The sequence below is a fragment of the Ochotona princeps genome, chromosome 13, assembly GCF_030435755.1.
Source record: "Ochotona princeps isolate mOchPri1 chromosome 13, mOchPri1.hap1, whole genome shotgun sequence".
Lineage (NCBI taxonomy): Eukaryota > Metazoa > Chordata > Mammalia > Lagomorpha > Ochotonidae > Ochotona > Ochotona princeps.
This window is the reverse complement of record NC_080844.1, coordinates 24,543,109-24,566,122: the sequence shown is the minus strand read 5'-3', so window position 1 is coordinate 24,566,122 and position 23,014 is coordinate 24,543,109. Positions and strand designations below refer to the sequence as shown.

At 41.9% G+C, this 23,014-nt stretch overlaps 1 protein-coding gene across 1 annotated transcript in view; it reads left to right on the top strand.

Moving 5' to 3' along the window:
* CCDC6 (coiled-coil domain containing 6) overlaps positions 1-23,014 on the top strand; it is a 104,199-nt gene that overhangs the window by 45,057 nt on the left and 36,128 nt on the right. The window contains exon 2 of the mRNA XM_004583402.2: positions 6,522-6,671. Coding sequence (XP_004583459.1) covers positions 6,522-6,671 — 150 coding nt within the window. The remainder of the gene's footprint in view (positions 1-6,521; positions 6,672-23,014) is intronic.

Genomic DNA, 23,014 nt, shown 5'->3' with positions numbered 1-23,014 from the left:
GATCATCTGTCCTTTCAACTTTTGAAGTTTTTGTCTTCCTGATGTGCAGTTGATGTGTGAGGTGTAGACTTTTCCACACTTGGAGTGTTTTGTGATTCCCATGTCTATGGATTCAGATCTCATTAGTTCTTGGAAATTGTCGTCATACTAGCACCTCTTCCCCAATTTTTTCCTCTTTACTGTCTTTGCTTACATATGCATTAAGTCTTCTCATTTTTCTGTGTCCGTCTGTAGTCTTACACATCTTCCAGCTTCTTGTTTCTTTGTGTCATACTTTCCCACTTCAGCTTCTCTTTCAATTCTTCACTACTGAGCTGTGTCAGATTTACTAATGAAATGCAAAACCCAAGGTGAACCTAAACATCTGTTTCCAGAAGTTCTATTTTCTTGTTGAAACTTGCCTAGTTACTTTTAGTGGTTTCTTGCTGCTCTTTTCCTCATTTTAGTTCTTTTCAATATCTGTATGAAGTTATTAGAGTTTATGGGAATGTGGAAATCTGACACTTTTTGGGTTGTGAGAATGGAGTGCTTAGGAATATACATGGGAGTCATAGATTTTTTTATTCCGTTATTCATTGATGGTTGATGTCCATTCTGAGTGATTTTTGTTAGAGTGCAGCATGAAGTTCTACCTTCCAGGCATATATTCTACTTGGTTTGGCATCTCATTTAGCCACTTGTTTACAGACATTTTCATGACAGTATATATAAGTAATATTTGAACAATTCTGCCATATTTCTTTGCATAGCTGTGCAGTAATTCTGCCTGTCTTCACTTCTAGTGAAATGAAACTCGAAAAGCCCTCACCGTTTGCATCAATCACTTCAGCTTCTCTCCCCAACCTTTTTGAATCTTTTTGCGGGTTGACTCATGCAAGGCACTGCAATAAGCTCCTTGTGAATTGTTTTGGTTTGCATTTCCACCCCCTAAGGGAAGGCACCATTGTTTTCCTGTAACAGAAGTGAGGACAGTACCCTAGAGGCCACAACAGTTAAGAGGACCTAACCACTTTGTACAGCAGGCGGTTGGACATCAGATTCCGCTGTGCATATGAACCTCCCCCAAAGTGTGCTCTGTGCGCCAGTACTCCTTTGTCAGTGACCCATGAGGTAGTAAATTCATAAATCCAGTGTAAACACTCAGCAGCTTTTTGTAGTGATTTCTCACCTCTTTATATATTACAGCAAATGACTGGTGTGTTCATCTTATTATACTAGGCATGGACCAGTTTAAGTGTTTACCTGGTAAGGACTGTATGTGGAGCTGTGACCTAATCATGCAAAAAGACGTACATAGAACATGTGTCCATCCTCGTAGACAGTATGGGAACTAACTGGCCTTTCTCTTCAGGTTGCTCAGAGAGGCAAAGATTGATAAAACTTCATAACTGGTTGGGTCCTTTTTTTAACCTCAAGACCTATGAAAGTGCTATTTTCTGTTTTGTCCTGCAATACTGTGGGTGGCCCAGTTGTTTAACCAGGCAGAATAGCACACTTGTTGGGGACTTATAATGCTGCTATTCTGATCCCTCTATATGCCAGTAACTTGCTGTCTGGACTGGCGTCAAGTAAATGACATGAGTTCTTCAGTTTCTCCACTTTTAATTGCTTTTTCTGTAAGGTGGTCTGTCATATCTGGAGGAGACACAAATGGAGAACCATCATTCTCAGACATGTAATTGAAATCCTTTTCTTGAGTCTTACAGTAGCAAAGGGCAAAGGTACAGAGGGGCTTGTCTCCTGAGCTGGTACTTAAATGTTGGACAGATGACTTCAGGACAGCAGTTTGTATTGGTAAAACCATTGGTGTGACCAGTGTTTGAACTATCTTGCAAGAGCCATCAATACTTGTGAGTTCTGTTAAAACTCAAAGCATCTTCTCAGACAATAAAAGTGTGCAGTGATACACCTGAAAATGATGGCTTAAAAAGAGCAGAGTTCTGCTCCATTGCCCAGCTGCCTACTGGACATTGCTTGCTGTCCTCACTGTAACGGTTCCACCTGCTTTTGCAAGTTGAGAACTTGAACTATTAAAGTTCAGATCAAAAGTGACTACATGCAATAAAATGCTACATTTGACTAGCTAGAATACTTTTAGGTATGTTCTGAAATTTAATTAACTAAACTAATAAACGAGGCCTGTCTGAATTCTTCAGCATTAAGGTTTCCAAATATCTTTCATGATTCTTTGTTAGGAAAACAAGTCACGTAATTTGTTTAGCCAGTGCAGATGTGTTATCCTGGCAATTTGAACTTCTCTCCTGATGATTTCCTTTACCTACAGCTGCCATCCAATAGGTATTGGCCTGTGAGTCCAGCTTTGGAGTGCTGTTCTTCCTCTGGCACTGCACACATGAGCTGCCTCATCCCACACAATGTTGATTTTGGCACTTGGATTTTCTCATTATGCAGGGTATTTGAGTTCTCTTTTCAGTACTAAGCTTGCATCTCTAAAATGCCAGTGTTAAAAGAGCAGACATACTACACAGTGGCACTGGAATTTCCTGTCTTTATTTTTTTTTTCTTTTTTTTTTTTTTTTTTTGCTCAGGTCTTAACAGTAGATCAGAACAAGCCCTTGTTTCCCTTATCTGGAGAAAAGTTTGTTCATACAGAAATGCGGCAACACAGGAGGAAAATTAAATGCACACAGGCACGAGAAAGAGAGCGAGAATATGGAATTGATTTCTTTTACTGGTTCACTGCGTTGGGCACACAGCTTTGGTTGGCTTAAGCTGAAGCCAGGAGCCAGGAGTTCCACCTCCGTCTCCCATATGGGTGGAAGGAAGCTATATACATGAGCCATCAGCACTGTCTCCCAGGATTTGCGTTAGCAAAAAGCTAGATCAGAAGCAGAACTGGGATTCAATTCTAGGTACTCCACTATACGATGCAGGCTTCTCAAGCGGTATCTTAAATCTTAGAGTAATAAGTATTTCCTAAGAACTCCTTTGCTGGCTGTTACGCCCAGACGGCTGGGTAAAGTTTTCTAGAGGACATGTTGAATTTCTCCTATCCCATGGCCATGTAGGTTTTTATTTCTCTTATGTTGAAGTCTTAAGAGGGTGGGGAAAGAATGCTGGGTAAGTGCTTTGTAATCTAGGACTCAGGTTGATAGAAATGGGTATCTTCTTTCAATGAGTTTGTAGTTTATTCACCTTTTCATTATTTGAGAGTTTGCAGAATGAAAAGCAAACCTTGATGACTTTATTTTGCTTTTGAAATGCAGCTGTGAGTAGGAATTTGGCTATGTTGAGCTATGCTCAGATTGTCACATACCTTGGTCTGCTGTGGAAACCTGATGTTAAGATTTCATCAGGCAGCCTGTTTTATCTCCCTCTGGTCACCTGTTGTCCAGCTGACTCCTCCTGTCCTGAAAATGGGGGATGGGGGGGACTATTTCATTGCCCTTAAGCTACTGAGTGCCTAGCTCCTTCCTGGCTTACTGTAGAGGGAACTAACTTAGGAGACAATGACTTCAGAAAGCTTAAATGAAACTACCAATCTGAGTGAGGGAAGAAGCAAACAGGGCTAAGTCAGATGGAGGTGCTGTGGCACAGCTTGGGGTAGACCCACAGGGAGAAGTTGTGTAGACAGTCCTGTCTTCCTTGATGGGATGTACTTTCTCTGATAAAACAGGTTTACCCACCGTGTCAGTCAATTCACCTGATTTAATTTTCTGTGAGGCTGTATCGATACCCATTTTGTCATTAGTTCTCATTTGTGTGTTCATCGCTAAGGTGATCTCTGCCATTTAGAAAAAGAGGGGGCTGGGACTTTTCCCTTTGGGGAATTGTGTCCTGAAGCTTTTATCTGGGTATTCAGATTCTGTGGGAGACAGAATCACAGCCCCCAACTGAAACTATGGAACACAACAAGTCAGCTAAAGGCAGCCTCTGAGAAAGAGTGTATTAGGCCAACATGAACCTCATATTAAGTCAATGGTCTTGAACAAGCTTTGTCAGAAAAATTCATGTGGTGGTCCTGGGAGTGGCGTTGTCTATTGATGACTTTGCCTAGAATCAGTGGATTGTTCCAAACAGCTAATAATTTTCATTGCCAAAATCGCAGCCTTCCAAGACATGTGATCTGTCACCCTGGAAGGTGGAGGTCCTTTTAGACCAGGCCTGACTCTCTTCATGTCCCTTTATCCATCCTTTCACAGCTTTGCTGCTCACCCTGGGAGTAGCTGCACGGGAGACCAGTGTCTGAACTAGAGACCCTGTAGGTTATCAGAATCCTTGGTGTAAAACTCAATATGTAATTTGGCTGGCGTAGTCTTTGAAAGCATACAGTTTTATGATTTAAGCATGTTCTGAAAGTTATGTCCAACAGTAGCACTAATTCCACAGGATTTTCAACATGCCCCAAATGGAGCCATCCTGGGCGGCAGTGATTGTGCAGCTCCTATGGACAGCTGCTCGTCTTTCTGTCTCACGCGCTCTCCTACCTTAGCCTGAAGTCTGTTGTGTCTATAGCTTAATGGTTGGGTGAAATGGAGAGGGGACGCTTCACAAATAAACTTCTGGGGGTTATTTTCAGCTTTTGTTCAAAATAACTTGCTGGCAGTGAGGGCCTGGGTGGAAGAGAAGGTAGCCTGCAGAAATCTCTGGATGCTGATCCCTTTGTTATTTATGGTCATGATTATGCTGTGTAAGTTCTCAAAACTATGAAACTTGCCCTTTCCATTCATTCTTTTGCCTTTAAGGAACAAAAGAAAAAGGAGCAGGCATGTGGCCTGTAGGTTATGATACGTTCAGCCTGGGTTTGATCGCCAGCTGCGCTTCCTGGTTCTAGCTTTCTGCTAATGGCCGCTGTGAAAGGCACTGGGATGTCCCAAGTCATTGACTTGCTGCATCCGTCATGGGTGACCTGGAGTTAGTTCCCAGTTCGTGGCCCTGACCTGGCCTAGATCTAGTAGTTACAAACATTTGGGGATTGAACCAGCTTATGAAAATTTTCTATTAATGTCTCTGTCTACCAATAGATATTTATTAATTTTTTAGAAAAATCTGTGATAATGTGCAGATCATTGAATTTAACCAGATAATGAAATTGATGTGTGGCCAGCACCCTTTTGAATTAAATCCAGAATCGCTAACAAAATCATTGAGGTTCTTCTTGGCTTTTCTGTTTGTCAATCAGAAACAGAAAATACAAGTAGCTTGAATGGATTGAGGCTTTGGATTATGTAAATGTCTAGCAAGCCTGAAGTATAATTTCTTTGTTTCACAACCTCTTGCATTAGTGGCAGATCCTGAACACAAATGGAGATTGATTGGAAAGGCTAGCAGAGGTACCAGGCCTCAGCAGTTGAATTTGAAAGAGCTAACAAAATAAGGTACTCAGGCTGCTGGACATCTCCTAGGGCCCCTTTGATGGAGAGCAGGGTGTGTGTGTGTGTGTGTGTGTGTGTGTGTGTGTGTGACAGAATCCATGGGTAATGAGTGCTGGGAAAGTACTGGTACCAAAAATGGACCTTGTAGTACTTGTCAGATCTTTTCACCTTACAAGGTGCCTTGTTTCTCTTGCCCATCTGGCTCTGTTGCATTATTTTAAGTGGCAATTATTTAAAATTGCTGCAGGCTTACAATTCATGTAGCTTTTCCACTTGGCAGATACAACAGCAGTGCATTATTAGGGACAAACACATCAAAATGCTATGGTTTACAAAACTACCTTGGATAGAGTTGAGTCCTTTGAAACAAGGGCATTCTTTTGGAAAAGAGAAGTTTCTTGCAGAAATACTTAAGTTTTTCTGTATAGACAATGTGAGGGAAGATGAAGCAACAATCTAGAAAACATTCTGTTTTCAATTGAATTAGGCCTGATTTCTTTGCTTCTGTACTGCAAAAATTGAGTGAGTGGCTTCACCACCCAGAAATACAGGAAATTCCTCTTGTTGGCCCTCAGCCTTTACCTGCTAGATTCTCACTGTCTGATAATGTCTCCCTTAAGACCCTTGGTTCCTTCTAGGAACTGTTAGTGTATTTGTGTGTGTGTGTTTGCTTTTTAATGACAAACTGTAAAGAAGGCTTTTTTTTTTTTTTTTTTTTTTAAGATGACTTGAGTTTCTCTGTCCTAGGTAAAAAGAACAATGTCGCTCAGATGTTTTCCTGGTAAACCTTTCAGACATAATTACATGTGGGGAGTTGCTGTGAGCCAGTTATGTGCACATGACCTTGTTGGCCATGTGAAGAGCTTTCTGTATTCCAGTTATTGCTTTGGTGTTGCTTCGTACAGACTGTGAGCCAATGGTTGTTAATTTCTGTGAAATAACGTTTTCTGAAGAAGCAATGTGCACAGTACAGGGAGGTCCTGTGGGCACCAGCTAGATGTGTTTTTGTGGCCACTGCTGTGTTTTTGTTTTGTACTTCTTGGGTGTGTTGGCTCACCGTTAAAAATAGAGCTCTAGTTAAAATGGGTGCCCTTGCTGGAAATAAGAACTACATTTCAATTAGCAAATTTCCTGTTTCCTTACCATGTGTTTTTGTTTTGTTCTCTTTTAAAATTTTTTTAACAGCAAGCCAGGGCTGAGCAGGAGGAAGAATTCATCAGTAACACGTTATTCAAGAAAATCCAGGCTTTACAGAAGGAGAAAGAAACGTTGGCTGTCAATTATGAAAAGGAAGAAGAGTTTCTCACTAATGAGCTCTCCAGAAAATTGATGCAGGTAAATTATCTTCTCTACCCTCTCATCTTCTTTGCCTGTTTTTCCTCTCTAGGAAATAAAAGTACTTTGAGGTTATAGCTGCATGTCTTTGGATCCTAAAATACCAGACTAAGATGGCTACAGCTTCGTCCTCAGGATACTGGTTGTCTATATTATTTGTTTGGATAAGGGAATCATTTGTACCTGGAGTGTTTAAAAAAAAAAACGTTGGGTCCAGCACAGTGGTCTAACAGCTAAAGTCCTCACCTTGAATGCAGCAGGATCCCATATGGTCACAGGTTGTAATCCCAGTAGTCCTCACTCCCATTCAGCTCCCTGCTTGTGGACTGAGAAAGCAGTTGAGGATGGCCAAAAGCCTTGGGTTCCTCCACCCACATGGGAGACCCGGAAGAAGCTCCTGTCTCCTGGCTTGGTATTGGAGCAGCTCCAGCCATTGTGATCACTTGGGGAGTGAACCATCAGACAGAAGATATTCCTCTCTGTCTCTTCTCCTCTCTGTATATCTGAGTTTGCAATAAAAAAAATCTTAAAAAAAATTGATGGGGCCAGCATTGTGTCACAGTAAGATAAGCCAGCACCTGCAGTGCTGGCATCCCCAAGGAGACCAGCGTGAGTTCTGCTGTGCACTGCTAATGTCCCAGGGAAGGCAGCAGATAATACCTCAAGTACATTGCCCCTGCACCTACATGTGACCATTATGGAATTCCAGGCTCTTGAGTTTGGTCTGGCCCAGTCCTGGACATTGTGGCCATTTGGTAACTGAGCCAGTGGATAGAAAATGTCTCCGTCCATGTCTCCCTCTTGTAACTCTGCCTTTCAAGCTAAAATAAATAAGTAAATAAATAAAATGTTTTTTAAAGAATTTTTTTTTATTGGAAAGTCATATATACAGAGAAGCAGATCTTCCATCCACTGATTTACTCCCTAAGTGCACGCAACAGCTGGAGCTGCACTGATCTGAAGCCAGTATTCAGGAGCTTCTTCTGGTGTAGGGTCCCAAGGCTTTGGGCCGTCCTCAGCTGCTTTCCCAGGCCACAAACAGGGAGCTAGATGGGAAGTGGGACTGCTGAGACACGAACTGGTGCCCTTATTGGATCCTGGAGTGTACAAGGCGAATACTTTAGCCACTAGCTACTGTGCCGGGCCCATAAATAAAATCTTAAAAAATTGACAAGGATGAGAGCTTAACCAAGAGATGTTATATACAGGTATTTTTATTGTGGAAACTTTAAATCATGGAAATTTATTTTGCTGCAAAAATTATTAATCTGCATGCGTAGAGTATTCATAAAGTTCATTAATATATTTATAATAGGGGCTAGTGGCATGGAATACCAGGCTTAAGCCTCCACCTGTGGTGTCTGCATCACATAGGCTTGGGTTTGAGCCTCAGCTGCTGCTCTTCCTATTCAGTTCCCTTCTCATGTTCTGGGAAGGCAGCAGATGGTGGCTCAGGTCCTTGGGCCCCTGGACGCACAGGGGAGACTTGACTTCCAGTGGGCCCAACTCCAGCTGCTGCAGCCGTTGCAGGACCAGGGGCAGGGGATGGTGAACCAACAGAGGAAAGATCTCTGTTTGCTCTTTGTAAAACTCTACCTTTCCAAAAAAATTTAAAAAATATTTCGTAAAATGAGTATTATGAAAGCTATGCATGGATTTTGAAGTGTGTGACCAAAGGTAAACTTACCTGTTCATTCCATTATTCCATATGCTTTTTGATGTACCCTTGTATAAAGCATTTTCAAAGTAAGGGAATTGACAGCAGTGTGAGAGTTCTTGCTCCTTTTTTTGTTAAATTGTTACTAATATAAAATTTTTGGCCATAAAGGCAGGACTTTTGCACTAAAATAAGAGGCTATTAAGTAAAACGAGGGAAAGCAAGTTACATGTTCAGCCATGTTTAAAGGGTCACATTTTGCTGAACAGACACTAGACTGTTACTAAAAGAACAGTAGTTCTTGCTAACAGGGAAAAGATACCACACAAAACAGACAAGTTTTATTTCTCTAGTACATCCTTCATTTTCTTTTATTGTACCAAAGTAAAGTTTGCTTAGGGAAATTAGTTGGGAAGTGACTTAGTATGAGCTTCAGATTAGTGGATCAGAGTTTTCGATGAGTATACGTTCTCCAAAAACTGAGCTGGTATGAAATTACCGCAAGAAGAATATCATCGCTAGATTAATATCTGTGAGGAAACACTCCCCATCCACCAGCATCCCTGCCAGTTTCATTAGTTGGGTTGAAGTACATATCTTAGTATGTGATAAAGTTGTTGAAATTTATGGTATATGTGTAGTACATAGTTAGTAAGCTATATGAAACCTTACAAAAATTCTGTAAATTACTTACCTCCTCACATATGATTCTGTAAGAGAATACTTAAGCTTGGATGTGTAAACTTTAGTGTTAAGACTGCACCTGATGCAGCTTACTCTACCTCTGTCTTACATTCTAACTGTGGACCTAATTGCTAACTAGAGATACTGTAATAGTCTTCCATGAAATCCAACTTACCCCAGGCATTTCTTCTTGTAGATATTTACTGTACTGGAACTCTTCATTGATTGTTTTGGATTTTGGAGTAGAGATAAAAGGAGAAGGTTAGTTCACCATGACAGTGTTAGGCAACTTATCCTGAGTAGTGCTTTAGAATTGTATATAGGGGTGCAATTACATTTTGTTTTTCTTGAGTTTAGCAGGTAATCGGGTACCTTTTTTTTTTCATTTTTAAAAATGTAATAGAAAGGGAACTGCTGTCTGCTGATGTACTCCCAAATGCCCACACAGCTGGAACTGAGCTAGGCCAAAGCCAGGAGACAGGAATTCAATTCAGGTCTCCACCATGGGTGCCAAGACCCATTACTAGAGCCATCATTTCTTTAGTCAAGATGAGAACTGGGGCTCTGACCCACGTATTCCGCTATGGGATGTGTGTCTTAACCTGTGTCCTTCCCCCTGAGCCAGTTGGCCACCCAATAAGCCCTAGTTTTTAACACTCTAGCAAGATTATTCATTTCTAGTGTGAATGATTGTGTAGTTTATGCTTGGCTTCCCAATCATTTACCATAATCCTCTGCTTTTCAGAGACTTCGGTGTCCCTTTAGATAAAAGGGAATAAAAGTGTACAAGCCATGTTCAGTAGGCAAGAAAGTTAAAGGAGTAAAAACACTTGCCATGAGAAACCTTATCCTTAAAATTTAAGCACTATAAATAATGTGTAAGCCTGGAGAAATAGTGATTCCCTCCCTCCCCCATAATTCTTACAGCTAAAGAAAAAAATCTACTTATCAGAAGGACAAAAAACTATATGAAAAACTTAGAGAAACAGCTTTCTGTGAACAGACCAAATATTGTAAACAAAACCTTAAAAACTGTTTTGACTACAAGTAGTATATAGTATGTGGCTCTAGTCTTCATACCGCCATGTGCTATTCATCCTCAGGATAGGCATTGTGATAATGGAGTCTGAGGACACGGGGAACTCCAGATGGCTGGTTGATGTATGTTGTGTAGACTCTAGATGGATGCCCCAGCATGTCCTGGAGTTAAGCTCTCATGCATCCCATCCAGCTTGATTTTTCAGCTCTTTGCTGTTTTCAAGCTTATAATTTGGTAGCATTAAGCACATTCATATTGTTGTGTAACAATATGAATATCTCCACCAGCCATCCCTGGAACCTTCCCAGACTGAAACCCAGTCACCAGTTGACAGTAATCCCTCCTTCCCTTCTCCTGGTTTTCTGGCTTTTGAAAGGGGAAAGGAGATTGGTCCTTTGCAGTTGAGGTGTTTGACAGTTTCTCAGGCTGTATCCGTTTGGCTGCGTGGCAGTGGCAGATGTGTTGCTTGGCCTGTCCTCTGTCTTGTGAAGAACGTGCGCGAGTCTGCCCTCTGTTGGTGATGGTTCAGCCATCTCATGGCTGCACTGGGAGTGCTGTCTGGTTTATGAAACATTCACGAGGCTCCCAGTACGCATTCCCTCATGGTTTCAATCAGTCCTTTGTTGAATACCCACATTTTCTGCCACCCAACATGGAAGTATTGCTCTCCATCTGGAAGATTTTTAGAGTAATTGATACCAATGGGCTTTTCTAGTGATGTAATTACTTTAATATGGCTTTCTAGGATGTTTGCTTCTGAATAGGACCTTATTATGAGGAGCCTAAGAGAAACCATACTGTGTGTGTCACCAGTAGACAAATGGGTGAATTGACCTGTTCACTGGAAACTGCTGAGCATTTTTCATCCAAAGGCCATGACACTATTTATAGGACAATTTTTGTTTCATCATCTGGCTTTCGCTGTTATCTCTTGATAGTGTTTGCTCAGTGCTTTTATGTGCATTTCAAAGGGATTCTTTGATGCTGAGGACACAAAGAGAATATTGCTATAGAGGAGACATATGCCTTCCTATCTGTCATGGCCAAACTGGTATCCAATACCTTTAAAAACTGACTCTAGTTTGCCTAAGTATGGAAGAGAAGTCATCCATGTGCCTTGTTAGGGAGATAAACAACTCCAGACAGTTGATCTCCACCAAAACAAGCAAAATCAAAAAAAGAGAACATGGAGCTTTTGTGTATACCCAATAGACAGACAAGAAATTGTATCTTCATTTTGGGAAACCAGTTTTCTGAAAAACCTACATCTTTCCGAGTCCACATTGTGCAACTCACTAACCAATGGGGAATTTTCCTAAAAAACAAACCAAAAAAAAAACTCAACTAATTCTGCTAAGTCCAGCACTAGCTCTACAATGCCTTGAAAAGAAGTTGAGTTTAGTCATTATTTTTCATCCAAAATTGCAAGAAATCTTTTTATAACCAAATGTTTCATCAGAAATTGATACACAGCCTTCACATTAGGACAGAAAAGTCTGAAGAGATGCTGTTGTGCCAGGAGCATGTGTGCTTGAATGCAGAGCTTACGGGTTGTGGTAGTTTTCTTGGTACGTCTTCCAGTTTTGCAAAAGCAACATTCATTCCCTTAGTAACTAGAAAACATTTCTTTAGAAAAGGAAATTGTACAGTGTTTGTGCTTGTTCTGTCTTCAAGTTTTGAAACTGTCTGCCCCTGAGCCTGCGGGCTGTGGGCATGCTCTCACAGCTGCAGCTTGGTTGGGGACACTGATGAATCCCCTTGCTGAAGAGTCAGGCTCATAGACAGCTGATAGGAGGCTCTGTACTACCCATTGCATTAAGAGCGGGTATAGTCAGAATGCTCTAATAGTTAGTTTAACTGTCTTTCCATTCTTTGTATGATTCACTCCACTGGCCGCCTATCATAAAACTGTTAACTATCAGTCACTGATGCCAACCGAAAGCCCTGTCATTGCTGTGATTGATGTTGGTTTCAGCACTTGTGAATTTTACCACCTGCTTCTATGTAAACCTGATGGAGGTTTACTTCCCGCTCTCCATGGAGCCTGCTCAGACTTGCTGCCTGTTCTCTTTTGAATAACCACCAAACCCCCAAATTAATGAATACTTTGAAAAATATATATATACATGTGTGCATCTATCTATATATAGCTGAGAACACAACTAAGTAAGAAAAGTGCTGGTTATTACATATACCTCAAAACTTTGAATTTAATTCAACTTTGAAATCTTAAACCTTAAAATGAATGGATAGTAGTATTGCAGTTATGTTTATGTTTGAAATATCAAACACTATGTTTATGATAATTTGGTTTAATGAATGTAATGAGAATAGATGTCATGTATTTCATAGATACAATTCTATGAAGATAACCACACTTTCTTCTCTCCATCCAAATTATTATACTCATGTCCTAATGGTGAATACATTATTACTGATGATTCAAAATAAGAAGGATCTTCACAAAGATCTTGGAAAACACAGATTATAGAAACACTGCCTGGTTCTCAAGCCTGTTGGCATCAAAACTGCCTGATCTTTGAATCCCATTTTCATGAACTTCTTGAGGTTGTAGTTAAGAAGTATTCTGGGTCTCATGGTGAGTGGCACGGACAGTTATTGTTACTGATTTCATCCCTGAGGATAAAATGCCTGCTGGGGTGAAGTTTTCCTAGCATCAATAGGCAGATGATGTAGGAAGGAAATGCTGAGCCAAAGCCTCTGCGGCAGCTGCTATTAACAAATGCCTTGTGGCTGAGCAGTTTTAAAGGGTTGTCATTCGGCAGCATCACTCTCCCATCTGCTTTGTCCGGGAGGAAGATGCATCAGGTGCTCCATCAGCCTCATCTTCCTCCTAGAGGGCGTTCTCCCTCAGTGCTGGGCTGGCTGCTGCTTTCCAGTCCATTCTGAAGGGTTAATATTTTTCCACCAGAGCTTATACTCGCCCAGTTCCAGAAAGGGAGTGACTGTGGGGAGTGGGGAAGGTCTGCAGCCCCCAGACTTGACTCTGGATTCCCAGTGTACTCCGCATTCAGCATGTTCTCCGGAAGCTGTGGCTGCCTCTCCCCCCTGGTTTTCCAAGTCACTAATATGGAAAGGAAATGAATTTGTGCTGGCAGCAAAATCACGTGTGGGGGGATAAATAATGCATGACATTCTGCTTGCTCTGTTCATTTCGGGGCACCCTGGTTAAGGCACTAATGCAGATTGCAGTTCATTTTTCATAAAGACGGCTAGGTGTGTGGCCCTTTTGATTTGTAGGTTTTTTGGGGGTTCCCCCCCCCCCGCTCTTTTCAGGGCCATGAGTACTGGCCATGAGTAAATGACTGTCACGTGATAGCTTTCAAAAACAGCTGAGATAGAATTCCTGTTGTTTTCTTTCCAAATTATCTGAATCTCAGCTTTGTCTGATCGTTTCATTCTGTGGAGCAAGGGAGTTTATGTGCTGCCTTCACAATGCATCTGCACCTAGCTGCCAGGTGGTTGTTCATTGATTTGAAATGCTGCAGCCACCAGTGAGCCATAGGGAGATGCAGAGCTTTCCTGTGTTTGTAGCATGCCAGAGATCACTCAGTATAATGTAGTTGATGTTATGATTAGAAAATAGAATGAACTTAAAGTGATTCTTCAGTCTTAGGAAGCTACTAAGCTTCTGTGAAAGCACCTGTGGGCAACCAAGTGCGTGTGTGTGCGTGTGAGCCCGCACGCTCCTGGACAGGTGCTAATCTTATCACTAGATTTGGTGTTTGGGCACAGATTCCAAAATGAATAAGAGTAGAAGCTTCCCACGCCGATTGCTTTGACATGTGAGAAGAAAACAAAACTAAAATGCGGCCAAGAAAGTAAAGGTAGAAGGAAAATGAAGACAAGAATGGAGAGGTGCAACTAGAGTGAAAGGTTGCTCTGTCGGCCAGTGTCAGTGAGGAGGCATGATCCCTTCTGGGTGGAAAGAGGGTCTCTTATCGCGGCAGGGCTTCTGGTGGACTTCAGCCATCACTACAAATGCTTCATTTATTTCTTCTTGAGATAGAGCTCTTGCCTGCTGGTTCACCCTGCAGTGCTCACACAGGCCAAGGAGAATCTAAATCCACAGCTGGCTTAAAGGGCACTCAATTCAGGTGTCCCATGTAGGTAGCAGGAACCCGATTGCCCCCCCAGGATCTGTATTAGCAGGAAGCTGGAGTCTAGGGCTGGATGTAGCCACATCCTAACCACTGGACTAAATGCCCAATCCCAGACACACTGTTAGATGTTCTACAAGATTCATGGTTGTAATTGTTGTAGTTTTGTTTTTGATTTACAGTTTGAAATCGGCTCAGTCACTGCCTTAAAATACAGCTATATCCTGCTGCTGTCTTTACCTTCCTTGAAGATGAGGGCTTTTATTTTGAATATCTACTAATGTCTGCCTAGAATACATTCTATGGTGCCAGGGCACTGGATTCCTCAGAAGAAATGATGAACTTTTACAAAATGAGTTTTCCATATAGCAGATAGAATCCAGAGGCTGAAGGACTGTTGTGATACATCATTTTGTTAAGATGTAGTTTTAGTCTTAATCTTCTGTTCTGTTTGCTTTTTTAAAGAGACTAATTTATTTTGAAAGGCAGAGTGAGATTGAGATCCTCTATCTCCATAAATGTCCATAAAGGCCCAACCCTGGGCCTCTTGCCAGACCTCCACTGAGTGTGGCAGAGCTCAAGAACTTGGGCCCATCTGCTGCTTTCCCAGGCACCTGAGCAAGGAGCTGGATTGCAAGCTAAGCATCCAGGACTTGAGCTCCCACATATATGGGATGCCTTTGTCAGAGATGGCAGCTTAAGCCACTGCACCACAACGCTGGCCCCAGGATATCTGTTTACAACCTTCTTCCTCACCAAGTTTCTTTTTAGAGGTGTTACTGATTTTAGCAGCCCTGTGTGCTTTTGGAAAGCCAAGAATCTCAAACTTAGCCCTTTTCTGGATTCTGGCTCAATGTTCCTCTGGATGTTATACTGTGAAACCACCTGCTCAGAAATGAGAGCCTGATTGTAATTCTTGGTGTTGAGAATGCAAACAAGGGACCAAAATGGAAAAACAAAATAAAACACTTTTTTCCTTAAAAGATGTCATTTTTACGCTTAGGAAGGTTCCATGCCACCTTTCCCCTAGAGAAAGGCAGATGAGAGAATCTAGATAGACCTCCCCGAGGATAGATGCCAGACACAATGCTTTTAAACATCGATTAATGATATCAAGAAAACAAATGACATGATTAATAACTCCCAGAGAAAGATGGGAATCAAGAGACGAGACTCCTATCACTTAGGGTGGCTTTTACCCTGAGAACATTATTCAGAAACTGCCAGGGTACCACATTGTAGTATAGATAGTTGCACAGAGCTGGGGCTACAGAAGTCTAAGTTGGGAGCAAGGGTCAACCCCCACACACACCCGCCTTAAGCAGAAATCAGGAAGAGCTAAATCCTCAGAATAAGAGTGAAGCATTTTTGCATCACTTTGGTTAATGCAAACATATAGACCCAGACATAGGGTACCTCACCAAAGAAAGTAGAATTTTATGAAACCAGACACTGTCAGCCTAGACAACAAGTTTCTCCTACAAATAAATTTTCTGATTCAGTCCAGAGAGGCAGGCCCAGAAAGATAGGAGAACCTAGGATATAAAGAAACAAATGATAGAATGGAAGTGGAATTCACAGATACTGTAGACAGTGGAAATGTCAGGCTTAGAATACAAACCAGACATGCTTACTCTGTGGCACTGTGCTCACACAAGCAGAAGCCAGGCTTGAAATTTGGGGCAGGAAACAAAACATTTTTCTCACATACATTCAAAAACTAAGTGGAAGAACTTATGAATAAGTGTATGGAAATACATCTGAAATTTAGAAGATATGATCAGATTCTTAGAAAAAGCATAAATGTCTACAGCTGAATGAAGAATAAATAGGTAAGATGAATCTTTTAAATATTAAATTGTATTGGTGATCAGTAGCATTCATAAGATATGGATTCCAGGTTCCAGTGTTTTTGCTGAGCTTTGTATGAAGTGTTTAATGACAAAATAATCTCAGTATTCCTTTAACACCTAAGGGGGAGACAAATGGATATTTTTAAGATAGGGTCTTGGGCTAGAAGGTGGCGGTGTGCCTCTTATGACGAGGAAGAGCAGAGAGGCCAGTGTGGGTGCAATAGGGTTGAGAGGGGAAAGGAGATTGTGGTGAAGCTGGAAAGTGATGTAAACCAGTTCAGGGGTTGATGGCCAGCACGCAGATCATAGTGTCTTGGGAACCACTGTTAGGACTTGAAGTGTTACTCTAGCGAAGTGGTAAAATGATCGCATTTGTTGCTAGATCATAAGATCATGAAGTGGGTACCAGTGGGAGCCCAGAGTAGGAATACTGTAATCCATGGCATGAGCGGGTTATCCTAAGAGGGCAGTGCTGAAGTCAGTGACCACTGGATTCTGAGTGTATTTTGAAGAAACAGCCTATGGAATTTGTGCATGGATAAAGGTGGAAATTGGGGGGGAGGGGGAGAGCGGAAAGACCTACGAGACTTAGAGGCCTGAGTCTCAGTGTCTGGAAGAACAGGGTTGACATCTTTTAAAGTAGGAAAGCAAATGGAATAGGTTGTAGGTAGAAGTTCAGATGAAATGTTTAGACTTGCAAAGAGGAAAACAGGCAATTGGACAGATTTGACTCTGAATAGACGAGTCTGGGCTGGATGTAAGAATTCGGGAGTGTTGTGATTCCCATGTCACTGTGCACCATTCTTATGCCAGCAGGCACTCAGAGAAAAAGAGCAAAAGCATATGACAAGGCAAGCACAAGCCAGAGGAGGAGTCTCAACACATACAAGTGATGGCGGAACTACAGGTCAGGGACACATGGAGGAAAAGAACAAGGGAAAAAAAATGACAAATTGAGCTGCCTTCACATCAGTGGATGGCCAAGTGACCAGTAAACGAGAAAGTACACAGCCACATTGGTATTCACAAAAGGTGACTTTAAAAAAGATTTGTTTGATAATTTGAAGGTCCGAGTTATGAAGAGACCTTCCATCCACTGGTTGAATCCCTTTATGTAGCCACATTGGCCAGGGCGTGGCCTGGCTGAAATGAGGAACCAGGAATTTCATCTTACTTGTGAGTAGTGAAACGAGCACTTGGGGTACATGCTTTTCTCAGGATATTACCAGGTAACTGGATCAGAAGTAGAGCATCTGGAAGTTGACCCAGGTTTCTATGGCATGCCAGCATCACAGGCAGTGGTTTCTCTTGCCACAATAGCATCCCCAGTCCCACAAATTATTGCTAATGCTCGTGCACTGTTGATGGAGAAGGGAAACCATTAGAACCACTTGGGACGCAATTTATCCTTAAGTGGGAAGTGTTCATTCTTCCTGGCCCAGGAGTTCCACTCTCAATCATGTACTCTTGTGTGCTGTGTATTCCAGATACATATAACTGTTCCTTGTGCTGTGGACAATCACCAGAAACTAGCAATCACCCAATGCTTATCTGTACAAGATATCAGTTGTGGTACTCATCCAATGGGAAACTGAGGCAGTAAAAATAGAAACTGGACTTAATGTCACTGAATGACATTACAAACTTATTTAGTCAAAAAAAAAAAAAACAAAAAAAAAAACAAAAAAACCTAGGCTTTAGAAAACCCTTCAAGACCCGGTGCCTTGGCCCAGTGGCTAAAACGTCACCTTGCATGTGCTGGGATTTCATATCGACTCTGGTTCGTGTCCCGGCTACTCCATTTCCCTTCCAGCTTCATTCTTGTAGCCTGGGAAAGCACTAGAGGACAGCCCAAACCCTTGGGACCCTGAAGTCCTGTGGGAGACCCAGAAGAAGCTCCTGGCTTCAGATTGGCTCAACTCCAGCTGTTACGACCACTTGGGGAGTGAAGCAGCAGACGCAAGTTCTCTGTATATTTGCCTTTCCAATAAAAACAATGCAATCTTCCAAAAAAAAATTTTAAAGCCTGCAAAACTGATGTTTAGAAATACACAGAAATAAAAAAAATTAGAAAGATGCAGGGAAATGAATATGCTAAGTCTCAGGATATTGATCTCCAGAGAATCTGAGGATGCTATAATTAGATATATGGTGCTTGGGAGGAACTGGTGGTGGTGTGCTTCTTGATTTGGGTAACTCTTGAGAGCACTACAAGACACAATACTTCGTTCTTTTAAAAGAATATATAATTTTTATTGGAAAGATAAAGAGAAGAAAAGAGAACTGTGATCTGCTGGTTCACCTTCAAGTTGCCACGATGGAACTTGTGGAACAAGTTGGACGGAGCTGATCCAAGGCCAGGAGCTGATTCTTCCAGGTCTCCCACGCTGGTGTGGGCTCCTAAGGCTTTGGGCCGTCCTCTGCTTTCCCTGGCCACAAGCAGGGAGCTGGATGGGAAGTGGAGCAACCAGGACACAAACCGGTGACCATATGGAATCCTGGCTCAGAGAGTGAAAACTTAGCCACTGGGCCATTGCACAGGCCCAGGACACAATACTTCTCAACAGTGTATACTCAGTCCGCAGCATCTCCAACACCTTCATCTTGTATGTTTTAAGTTGATCATATCTGCTTATTTGTAATTGATTGTGGGGTTTTTTTACGATCTTTATTGGAAAGTCAGATATATAGAGGAAGAGAGACTGGAAGATCTTCCATCCCCTGATTCACTCCCCAAGTAGCTGCAATGGCTAGAGCTGACTGGATTCGAAGCCAGGAGCCTAGACTCTATTCCAGGTCTCCCATGAGGGCGCAGGGTCCCAAGGCTTTGGGCCATCCTCTGCTGCTTTCCCAGGCCACATGCAGGGAGCTGGATGGGAAGTAGGGCTGCCAGGATTAGAACTGTATGGGATCCTGGTGCTTGCAAGGCAAGGTCTCTAACCACTAGGCTACCAACCTGGGCCCAAATTCTATCAATTTCTTACCTAATTGTTTTGCTTATTCTGAGCATTTATCTCAGTCTGCAGAAAGTGAGATTTTTACTGTTCAAACAGTATATGCATACTTCATGTGTTTTCAGGTTTTTCTCATGATAGTTGCATGAGCCCTGACCACTGCCCTACATGGGACTGTGGTCTTGGGTGGGTGGTTGGAAGGGTCCCAGCTGTCAAAGCATAACACCATGCATTAGGAATGAGCACAAGGATTTGTAACCAGAGACCTCCTTGCCTGTAAGACTTTAAGCTGGTCACTGAATCTCCGATGTGATTTCATGCTTTTCACAATATAGATCATGGCAGTGTCTACTGGAGAGGTATGGGGATTAAACCTATCACTGCATAGAAAACATTTGAAACAAAGTGTCCTGAGGTGTCGGTTGCTTTGAGAAATAATTGGTGAAAGAAATAGGAAAGCTGTTTTGGGGTAGGCATTAAAATGCATATGAACGGTATGCTTGTTAAAGTTTAAGGCAAGAGGAGTGCACACTGTGGTAAGGGCATACATGAAGGCCTGCTGGAAGTCTTTGCAACCATCCCCCAGTTTCAAGAAGTTGCCAGCACAAGGGCCTGAATGAGTGCCCCTAAGCTGATCTGGTATGATCTAGTATGTCCCTTTTACTGCAGTTACTGCCATGCTCTGGCGTAGACCCATATATATGTCCAGGGCCTGCACCCTGGAGACATTTATGCTTACAAACCCTGGACTGTCACTTGGACCAAGTGCGGAAATGGCAAGAGGAGAGCTTGGGAACTTGCATAGCACCAGTATCTTGGGAGGATTTAAATGTGGTGCCAGTGAATTTAGACTTTATCTATTAGCGGACAGGGCTCATTAGAGAGTTTGGGGTGGCAAATTGAAGCACTGGGGTGATTTCTGCTAGATTTGGGAAACTCATTAGGAGGCTTTGGCAGTGATCCTGTGAAAGAATAAAAGGCCTGAGCGAGAGTGGGACCCTGAACACTCGAAGAAGAGGCAGTCTTTGACAGCTGTTGTGGAGGCTGACTTAATGTGATTTGATAACTGAAGAGATGTGAGATGTTGAGCAAGAATAATGGTGCCAGTAACAGACGGGGAGGGGGTGGGAAGAAGTGTGGGCCCCAAACACACTTCGTGGAGATGCACTGAGTTAGAGGTGGGAGTTGGAATTTCTGCACAGGCTGCTCAGTAGAACAGCTCAAGAGTTGATTCTTGAGAAACTCTTGCTGTTCCAAGACACGTTTTTGAACTGTCTTTCAAAGTTTGTCTTTGCAGTCTGCTTATGGTAATCTAAAGCCTTAGTGTGTTTGTTGTCCTTTGAAGGGCTGAAGTTGGTCCCATGTAGGCTGTTGCAGCTCTTTGTTGCTGTCAGTACACCAAAGCTGTTGGTTGCAGGACTGTGAGTGGTGCACAGAGAAGTGTTAGAGTTGGGGCATCCATTGTGGTCTGCCGAAAGCTGGATCCTCTGACTTGCCTCAATTGGTGAGGCCTGGATTGCAAACACACCCAGAGCCGCAGGCTAACACTTGACTCAGTTTGGCGAGCCTGCTTCATTTTGGGTGGCAGAGCTGACTCAACAGCCAGCCTTCATGGGCAACTGTGATGGCTGGTGGAAGTGGTTCTCCCAAGTGAATGATTTTCATTACCTCTACCTGCTAGAGAGAATTTTTCTGAGAATGAAAAAGTCATTGGGTGCAGAGTTCTTGAATCCCTTACGTAAGAAGCCTGGCTCATTGAAGTAGTTCCAGAAAGCCATTGTAAATTATGAGAACAACAATTATTGGTAATTGAATGATGCTTAAAGCTAGCCTGCTGGAGATCAAATTAATGCTACATTTGTGCTTGGTTAAGGGGGTTGGAAATTCACTCTGGGGCTCCCTGTATCATCAGTGGATAAAACAAGAAAATACCCAAGTTGGGATTTAAAATTGTGCTGTTTTCGAATTATTATCTATGCATGTATCTGTTTCATTTAAGTGTCGCTCAGTATATGCAGAGGGTTGATTCCAGGACCCCCTCTGGATACTAAAATCCGCGGATGCTCCTTCCCATTGCATGAAATGCTGGAGTATTTTCATGTAACCTGCACATGTCATCCCATAGGCTTTGTCATCTCTAGATGAATTAATACATTGTAAATGCTATGTTCTTTGTTTAGGGAACCATGACAAGGAAAAAAGCCTGTATGTATTTGATATAGATAGTTTTTCCCTCAATATTCTATTTAAATTTTTCTAACAAAATCTTGTTTCAGGTTGAACTTCAAGAAACAAATTTGTGCATATATAACCCTAATTTATTAAAATTTGACCTACTGAGAAATCATGTGACAATGTGCAATCATTGATACCATGGGATTTTTTTTTCCTTATTAGTACTAAAATATATTTTACCAATAAGGGTTATAGAAGTCCTTTCATCATTTTTTTGAGATTGATTTTTGTATAAAATGTATTATAGAACATTCTGATTTTGAAGAAAACCTTTTAAGCAGCCCAAGATTTTGCTTTTTACTTCATATTGTTGAAATTTGCTTACTTTGAATATTTTTGTTTTAGAATCTCTCTGTGATTTAAAACTGCTCATATAGTTAGTATGTTAAAACTTACGATTAGCAATTTGAAATTATGCTGTGAGTTTTTTTGACCTTATTAAAAATGGACGTTAAGGGTAAAAGCTGGTATGTGTTCTGTTGGTTTGTCTCAGGTTAGCCTGCGCAAAATCAACTTTTCGAGTTGGTGTGGGCAGGCTGCAGCTTGGGTCACGGCACTGGGTCCAGCTCTGTTGGGGCCAGGTTGCTTGTATTTACATGCTATTTGTTCACCACAGTTTACCAGTGTTCCTCAGGCAAATCATATGAGTCCAACTACACAGATCATTTCCTAGAGGGCTCTGCCTTGTGCTGTTTGCCTGGTCATCTCAACTCCCATCGCATGATTTTGTGGGGTTTAGGGACTTTCTCTCTCTCTCTCTCCTCTCTCTGTTTCTCTTCTTATTGGTGGTTTCTTGATTCTAAGAAAGACCTATGCTTGGGCTCAGCAGCATGGCCTGGTGGCTAAGGTCCTCGCCTTGATCCCATATGGCCGCTGGTTCTAATCCCGGCAGCTCCACTTCCTCTCTGTCTCTCCTCCTCTCAGTATATCTGACTTTGTAATAAAAATAAAATAAATCTTTAAAAAAAAAAAAAGAGAGAAAGACCTATGCTTTTTTCTGCTTCTAGTCTTCTGTTTAGAAACTCCAAGCCCTACCTCTAAATTGCATGTCACTTGAAAGGCGGTGAAACAGAGCAGGTTGCCGAACTGTTTGTTTCAGCTCTCTTCTGTAGACATGATGAAAACTAAATTCTTCAGCAAATAGATCTCAGGACAGCTTGGTATTTTCCAAATAAAGTAGTCAAACCCACTGGACCTTATTAGTAATGACAAGTGTCATCACATTTTCCTGAGCATATACTTCTTTAGAGGAAGAAGTTTGCTCAAATTGAGAGCTGGTAAAGCTTTCATTACTGTGAAACCTGCAGCTTTAAAAGAAGTGCCCAGTACTTAATATTGACCGTGTTGGCCATATGCCTAAATAGCAGTATTTTCGTGCAGAACACTGCCTCCATTCTCAAATGAGCATCCTGTGAGGACCACTGCTTGGTGGTCAAGAGATATTCTCAGTGTCGGATTGCATCCTTTGTTCTTTTAATTTACCTCCAGCAGAGGCATAATGCAAAAAAAGATAAAAGGAAGGTTTCTTTCATTAAAGTGATGACCATCAGAAATAGTGATTTTGCATAAATAATCGTTATGCAAATGATTTAAAGGTTTTAAGACTCAAGTTTAATTTCTGTGAAACTAGTAGATACCACTTAAGCTTAGTGTTCACAAATCATTTTAGTGCAAAGATGATACTGTGCTGGTATAGCACCTGCAGGTAGAAGATGCACAGCAAATGCTCATGTTAAAAAATGAAGGTGTTATTAGCATGTGCATGTTCTGCTGGTTTTCCTCTCAAATGCCATCGTTTTG